At 39.4% G+C, this 8,595-nt stretch overlaps 1 protein-coding gene across 2 annotated transcripts in view; it reads left to right on the top strand.

The window, feature by feature from the left end:
* Positions 1-582: 582 nt before the first annotated feature.
* The window catches only part of LOC109044449 (uncharacterized), a 130,010-nt gene continuing 121,997 nt past the window's right edge, over positions 583-8,595 (top strand). For both annotated transcript variants that reach the window (XM_072299753.1, XM_019062172.2), the window contains exons 1-2: positions 583-775; positions 6,180-7,875. In XM_072299753.1, the coding sequence (XP_072155854.1) occupies positions 6,238-7,875 (1,638 nt within the window). In that variant the 5' untranslated portion in view covers positions 583-775; positions 6,180-6,237. The remainder of the gene's footprint in view (positions 776-6,179; positions 7,876-8,595) is intronic.

Genomic DNA, 8,595 nt, shown 5'->3' with positions numbered 1-8,595 from the left:
GATTGGTACAGTCTCATTAAAGTTCATAAAACTGCCGTTTTTTGAGTTTCATCAATATTGACGTTTATCTTTGCGGCAGCTAGGTACTCTATTCCCCTTGCGTATTCTTCAATTCATTGAGGAAGATAGGGAATGATTCTAAGCTTCTTCAGACATTTAAATTCCTCTAAATGCCTGCAGTCAATTATCTTTCTTAAAATGCTCATTTAGGAACTAATGCCTTCGCTATCGTCCGCTCATGAACTGAGATTTTAAAGAACAAAAAAAAAAATCGTCGAATTGCATTGAAGTAATAGGATGTTTGAAAAGCGCGGCACTTCTGTGTTATCCAAGTTTGCGCTTTCGTCAACTTTCACATCACCAACCTCACTCTACAATTTGTTTGTTTATCTCTTCCTTAGGAATCAGTAGTGTTTTGTAATGAGTTTTCGACAAACCAATTTATCATTGAACAAATACAATTCATAAAATTAGTATGCCACCCACGTTGAACATGAAGATTAACTAATGAGTCACTTCTTGCACTATCTCGTCATTGCCTGGTGCTTTCTCGAGTTTCCAGGTTGGCAATGTATTATCAAGAGGATGGGAAGGAAACGGGAGTTGTCAGGTGAAAATTGAAATCAGTGTCTTGCGAGTTTTGTGATCAATCAGGGACTCGTGATTCCGCTCGGGCTATTACGTGTTTTAATTCATAATAGTTAGTGTTGTTTTTATGTTGTGCGATTTTAATTGTTCGCGTGTTGTGCTACAACCCTCCAGTTTCCAAGAGGAGGTGAGAATTCATCTTTATCTGTTCTACCGTCTGAAACACCATGGCCTCTATCTCCCAAATAACTGTGAATGAGCTTGTTCAGCAATTCGTAATTCTTGCATTTTTGGAAACTAGAGAGTGCACAGAGTTCACAGGAATTTTCCCCGATTTTTTTGAGCAATATTAACCCACGAAATACGAGTCCAAAAGTCCGTATTTTGGGCTCCCATTTAAACGCGCGCCGCTTGGCCCATCTCAAAATGGCGCCCATTTTCTCCGTCCGGCGGTGGCCACACTTTTGACCCGGCGTGCCGGCAAGGTACCTCTGCATGCCTCTGCCGTGTGTGGGTCGTATAAACAAACGAAGATTGATAACACAAATGATCCAAACAACTCGAAATCTCTTAATTTTAATTGATTTAAATCCATTTTCGACTTCAACCAAGCATTTGGCAATAATATTCATCGTATTTTACAACCAGGAGCCACGGCCTATCGGCTCATTTTAAGGTGCATTCTGAAAATCAGTCTTACAAGTCCAGTGTCCAAACCCAGACTTTCTTCTTTTACTTTTTTTGACCATTCTCTTTTCATTTTCGCCTCAAATCAAATGTTTTGCAGTTTCTTTGTCTTAAGTATGTGGTCCTGAATTCATTCAAGAGTTAGAAGTTCACCATTTATTTAGTATTACAGCCTTTTAACCTCTCAAGCTTTACCGATATGATCTCATGTAGTTCGAGGTTTCTTTGGCCCAAACCAAGTGATTACATATCTGATGTGTGTCTTATGGCTCTTCAAATTCGCAGTTTAGAAGTAAATCAGAGACTACAATTACTTAATCCAGTTCTGCTCTCTTGTTCAATGTTTGTCATAAGTGTTTGTTCGTGTCTGTTCTTTATAAGTGACCACTGTAGTGCATATACTTATACACAGTTATGCTATCGGTACAGGTATTATTTCTTGTTTTCTACAGTCAGACTTTCTCTTAAGCGCAATAATTGACCAAAGAAATTCACCTAGTTGCGTAAATAATTTGGTGTATAGATATTCTGTTAATGTCTCCTTGCGGTGATTCAAAGTTTCTGAGATCTATCACAAGTGGATTTTGCATTTAGACGGTCACTCTTGTCTGATAAAATTACTGCTCTAGCAGCTTCAAATTTATACTTTGATCTCTGATTCATCACTAAATGACACTCATGCGGTGTCATTTATCTTTAATCAGTTCAAAGCTATTTCGACAATGAATCATCAAAGGTCCGATCGAAGAAGGAATTTTCTGGTGAGTGCTGCGGCTGAACCGACATCACAACTCTACTATCGAAAGCATCAACCAAGACATGATCATTCGTCTGGAAGTGGCTAATCAGCAGGCCGATTATTGAAGGCTTAGAGCAACCTGACAAGACATCAAATTCGAATATATTGCATGGATATGATAGGGCTATGTCTTTTCATGTCGGGCTGACATAGTTTCAATAATCGGGCAGCTGGTAGTTTAACAGGTAAGATTTGTAAAGTCACTAAGGTATCACAAGTTACATCCGCATCTCTTGTGGTACAGTTTTTGTAAGTATGCTTACCTTTGTGGAGATTAATTGATAACAAAACGAGCATATCAATGTCATAGCCTAACTAGAAAACCACTAACGTAGATTTACAAAGTTTCAGACTTTCTGTTTCTCTTCGATTATAAAATCATGCAACGAAATGTTACAAATGTCATCCCCAGATAACCTTAACCATGTTCCTTACATATTCTTATGGGAGGATGTAATTCTATGTCTTTTCAAAATCCTTCCATCCATCTGTACCTGAGAAATTCAGTAAACCAGCCGACTTTCAGACTTTTAACAAGAATCGTTGGCAACTTTACCATTGAAATGATTCTTAGGTGTTTTTGAACAAAGGGATTTTATTAAAATGTTTGTTGGACAGGTTTGATTCACCCTGAATTCTTAAATAGAGAGAAAAAAAAAAAATTTTCTTCACTCTAGGAAGACATGAAACTGACCAAGCTGTAGGTAAGTAAGTAGTTTTTGATTACTTCATTCCATGAAATATGATGAGCCTTGTTTCTGCAGGAAACACAACATACTAGCAGGAATCCTCAAATAAATTTTCTGTCTTGTACAATATCTGTTGATACTTAAGTATTTGATGATACCTATGAAGTACAAAATTTCTGAAAAATCCCTGGGAATACCAGCAGAGTCGTCTCCAAATTTTCTCTCAGGAATAAAACTAAAAATTGTGGAAGTTTCCTAAGAATGCTCTCAAGACAAATTTACGTATTATTCATAGATGAAGTGTAGCCTGCTACATATCATGTCGTATTCCTCTTCAAATAAACATGCAGGTGAGTAGATTTTGAAATTTTGAGCGCACAATTTGCTCATGAAAGAAGCGAGCACTACCATGATTTCCACTTACCATTACCACTTCCTGATAAATTTTTATAAGTTGATGCTTTTGAAAAATGAGTTGTGATGTCGGTTCAGCCGCAGCACTCACCAGAAAATTCCTTCTTCGATCGGACCTTTGATGATTCATTGTCGAAATAGCTTTGAACTGATTAAAGATAAATGACACCGCATGAGTGTCATTTAGTGATGAATCAGAGATCAAAGTATAAATTTGAAGCTGCTAGAGCAGTAATTTTATCAGACAAGAGTGACCGTCTAAATGCAAAATCCACTTGTGATAGATCTCAGAAACTTTGAATCACCGCAAGGAGACATTAACAGAATATCTATACACCAAATTATTTACGCAACTAGGTGAATTTCTTTGGTCAATTATTGCGCTTAAGAGAAAGTCTGACTGTAGAAAACAAGAAATAATACCTGTACCGATAGCATAACTGTGTATAAGTATATGCACTACAGTGGTCACTTATAAAGAACAGACACGAACAAACACTTATGACAAACATTGAACAAGAGAGCAGAACTGGATTAAGTAATTGTAGTCTCTGATTTACTTCTAAACTGCGAATTTGAAGAGCCATAAGACACACATCAGATATGTAATCACTTGGTTTGGGCCAAAGAAACCTCGAACTACATGAGATCATATCGGTAAAGCTTGAGAGGTTAAAAGGCTGTAATACTAAATAAATGGTGAACTTCTAACTCTTGAATGAATTCAGGACCACATACTTAAGACAAAGAAACTGCAAAACATTTGATTTGAGGCGAAAATGAAAAGAGAATGGTCAAAAAAAGTAAAAGAAGAAAGTCTGGGTTTGGACACTGGACTTGTAAGACTGATTTTCAGAATGCACCTTAAAATGAGCCGATAGGCCGTGGCTCCTGGTTGTAAAATACGATGAATATTATTGCCAAATGCTTGGTTGAAGTCGAAAATGGATTTAAATCAATTAAAATTAAGAGATTTCGAGTTGTTTGGATCATTTGTGTTATCAATCTTCGTTTGTTTATACGACCCACACACGGCAGAGGCATGCAGAGGTACCTTGCCGGCACGCCGGGTCAAAAGTGTGGCCACCGCCGGACGGAGAAAATGGGCGCCATTTTGAGATGGGCCAAGCGGCGCGCGTTTAAATGGGAGCCCAAAATACGGACTTTTGGACTCGTATTTCGTGGGTTAATATTGCTCAAAAAAATCGGGGAAAATTCCTGTGAACTCTGTGCACTCTCTAGTTTCCAAAAATGCAAGAATTACGAATTGCTGAACAAGCTCATTGCCACTCACACCCTGTTTAGTCATTTCTCAAGAGGCTTTCATCTTGAGGTCATTTCCTGCTCTAATACTCGCTCAGAACCTCGCACGATTCATTTTATCTGTTCGTTCAGTTGATATTCTTGCTGATCAGCTGATTTCCTCACTGAAAATAGTTTCAGAACCAGAACATTTTAAATCCTCTGACAGAAATAGTAGTCAGAGCTTCTTCATAACCAAAAAATCAGCCAGCAACCTGTTTGCTGATCGGGCATGCAATACAACCATGTATACCATCGATCGTGAATTGAGCTTGATAGATCGCTCGGTCTTGGCATTTGATCAAATCCATTGGTTTATTCTAATCCGGTCCATATTCATTTGAGCACTTATGAGCCGAATTTTGATACCTACAGATGTTACCATCTTGACAATCGTATATCCGACGCAGAATGAAACGTTAGCACCAAATACGGGGCTACGATGTTTCCGTATTGCAAGCTCAAAGCTCAACTGTACACTTATTAAAGTTCGTTGTTTGATTTACCAAAAATTGTAAACTATCAGTCCCACCAATTTCTGCTTTTCAACCAATTGATCATAAGAACTTGCTCATCCTATATCGAGGCAAATACCAATCTCTGATCAGTCCTGTATCAACACCATGTAACAGGCTAACCCAAGTAGTCAGATAGCCCTAGTGGCAAGTGTTGATGTAAACTAAATTTAACTTCTGTCTCAATACGCAGTGAGTAAGCTCTGATGTTGATAACGGGACTCGCATCGTAAATTTGATGTCAATTACTCAGACCTGATCTTAAGACCTTTGCCTTAAGTAAGAAATGTGAGCAGCTCTGTGTAGTTTTCTGAGAATGGTAAATGCTCCTTTTGAAGTTAAGTTGTTACGGTGAAAGTAATCAAAGTTGTTGTAGGTGTACAGAATTTGCTTAAAATTTTGTGAAATTTATGTGGTTATGCCGATAGCTTCAGCTTTTGCACAAAGAACAGCCAAACTCAGCATATCTTTAGGAGCAGAAAGAGAATCAGTATATCAGAACCTAAGGTTGGGCATCATTTCAGGGAGGGCTGAGGGTAGAATGGGATAAGGGCATTGACTCAACAACCACTTGTGCTCTGAGCATTAAAATGCCACACTACACACACTGCAGCTACTGTTCGGATTCAAGTTGGAAGCTGCATGCAAAGCGTAAAAGTAATACTAAAGTAAATTAAATCTCTCTTGGCTGGAGCACAGTTTGATGTGTTGCTCATCAAGATGGTCTCAGTGACTAGGTTTTGTATACGCTTCCGAGAGTCATGTTCATGATTGTCCTGAAGCAATGAGGAAAATACCTCTCCTTACCCCTCCCCCTACCACGTGAAAGAAATAATTAAGATGGAAAAATTTCAGTGTTTGTTCTCTCTCATGGCTATTCCTAAGCAAGAAGTACATTTACATATTCACAGCTTTTTTCCTCTGTGTTCTGATGGGAACAGAACTGCAAAAACACATTGATTGAGAATGTGTTAATGGCTAAAGCAGCCTCTTTTCATCACTTTTAAGCAGTTTTCAAAAGCTGGTTACAGCCTATGCAGACAAGTTAACGGGCCTTTAGAGTAAAAAATATTCCTAGCATTTTTGACTGTAGAGCTTCTTGTCTCTTCTTGCATTTACCTACCTACCATAAAATTTACAACTAGCAATTGAAAATTACTTAAACTTGACCTTTTTTGATTGCAGGTGTTTGTGTATGGTGCCTTGAATATGGTACAAGGAAGCTCAGGCTTAGCGTCGTATAATGGAGCTTCAGGATATAACTCTACGTGTTCTGTATGACTTCAAGTATGCCACTAAAGATGGAAAGAAAGTGGAAATTAAAGAAGGTGAGAAACTGTATCTTATAAAGAAGACTAATGAGGATTGGTGGCAGGTCATCCGCAGTAGTGGAAAACCTTTTTATGTGCCTGCATCGTACGTCAAAGAAGTCAGACGCATCAATAATGAAAATGCCAAACCAGAAATTCTCTCTAATTCCAATCCAACTTTTGTCAATGACAGTAATGACACAAAAAGTCTAGAGTGTAACCCGACCCCTCATACAAATGACTTTCGAGAGAGGTCTCACTCTGTCGATCATGTGCCTGAAAGCAAAGAGAAAAGACCCGTCCCAACCAAAAGAACAATTTTTGACAAACCTATTCCTCCGTATGAAAACATTCCTGTAGATGAAGTGGCTAAAACAAGAATCATTGATGGACATATTACCACTGAATCAGTACAGAAGTCCTCATTTTTCAGAGCTGCCACGTTGGACGAAGAGGCTGATTATGTAAACCTTCGAAAAGAAGGAGATGGTTTCGTAATTGATGACAGCCCTGTTAGCACGTTGAATTCATTGAATTCCTCAAGAGGATCTATTGGAAATCAGTCAACACAAAGTGACAAAATTCCTGGGACAAACGGTTACTCTCATGTCAGCCTTAACAAGCAAGACTCGCCTGTCAATGTCACACCAATAAAGTTGACGAACTCTTTAGAAGAGTTGAACAACGAAATTAAACTAAAAGCAGAAATCATCAGCTCGAACAAGAGTTTGAATCTGCCGATTAAAGAATCAAGCCGAGAAGAATTGAATAATCATGATTCAAAAAATAATCTCCATTACAGTGGTAGTTTTAAAACCAAACATGAGCGGGCGAAGTGGGGTAAACAGCAGCTGTTGCCCCCCGCACGCGAAGAAAAAAGCGATGAACAAGATTCGGAGCCTCCGTCACCAGAAGTTGAACAGCCGGCACCTGAAAAAGAGCCCAGTAACATGGAAACACCGGAATGTGATCAAAAGAAGAAAGATTCCGAACCGATATTCAAGCCCTCCGAAACGGAGGCAGTCAAGAATAAAGAGCCATTGATCATCGAAGGTGATAGGAAATCAATATCTGCCCTGAAAAACAACTTTGAGGCCAAGTCTGAGGACAGTGGCAAACTTACAGGTCGTAAATCGTTCGATGGCCATGCTGAACCACCTCGGAAAATCAGTGAATCGAATCATGTGAAACAGATAGTGGAAATATTCAGCAACAAGGATCGCAACACTTCTCGGGAGAGTATCCACAACGACTCAACGGAGTTGAAGGAAAATAGTTCAGTGTCTGTGAGTAGTGTAGTGCAAGAGTTGGACCGCCGCTCTAGTACCATGGATGTGAGTCGGTTGTCCACGTCAGATAAAGGCTCCACGGAGAGTCTTCTGGATGTAGACTATAGTTTAAATCGTAGAAAAGCATCAGTTGGCACGACTGCCTCGGAGTCAATCTTGCAAACGGATGATAATTTTTCGGAAAGTGGTGATGACTTAATAATGGATTCATCAAGGAAAAGTAGCTCGAAGGTCACTGGAGATCGGAAAAAACGAAGATCATCTCTGAAGCGGAATAGAAGGGTGAGTCCATTTTTCTTCTCTTTTTTCTAGTGCTCTAATGAATGTGTAATTGTTAATGTTTTTACAAAACCCGCTAGGGGAATCGCTATCTACCGCGAAAATACGGAAAGTAAAACGCGTAATTTCTCACTGTTGTACAAAGCCGCCGGAAAAAGCGCGAATTTGTCGCGATCCTGAAATGAAAATCCCGTATAGTTTTTTACGTTTCTACAAAACCGCAGTAAAACGGTATTATATTCACGTCATTAAATGTGGAAATCAAGCGCGCAGCTATTCGAACTTCGGAGTAGGTATGCGGTGTCACCAGGGCCAGATTAAGGGGGTGGCCATATGGGCCGCGGCCCATGGCGGCAAAATTAGGGGGCGGCAAATTTTGCAATTTTTTAAATGCAGGTACAAAAAAATCGGATTCAGAAAAAAATTACAAACAAGAAAAGGGGACAAAATCTCTCATTTCCTGAGAGTGCATCAATTTCTAATTTTGTCGTATTTCGGTGATACAAAAGACTGCGCACCTTTAATTAGTTGAGTTAAGAGAGAAACCAAACACGTAATTTGGCCTGGAGCGGCGCGTTGCAAAGAGAAATGATGACGAGGACTTGAGATGAAAAGGAGAAGCCCTCGACTTGGCGGTCGGCATGTAACACATATTAGCGCCTACGAGACTGCATGAATACTTCACGCACTGCGTCAAACACAGTACGGTCAACAGCGGTCGCG

The sequence above is a fragment of the Bemisia tabaci genome, chromosome 4 (assembly GCF_918797505.1).
Source record: "Bemisia tabaci chromosome 4, PGI_BMITA_v3".
In the NCBI taxonomy this organism is placed as follows: Eukaryota; Metazoa; Arthropoda; class Insecta; order Hemiptera; family Aleyrodidae; genus Bemisia; species Bemisia tabaci.
Note: the sequence above shows the minus strand (reverse complement) of the source record. Positions and strands in the feature narration are given on the sequence as shown.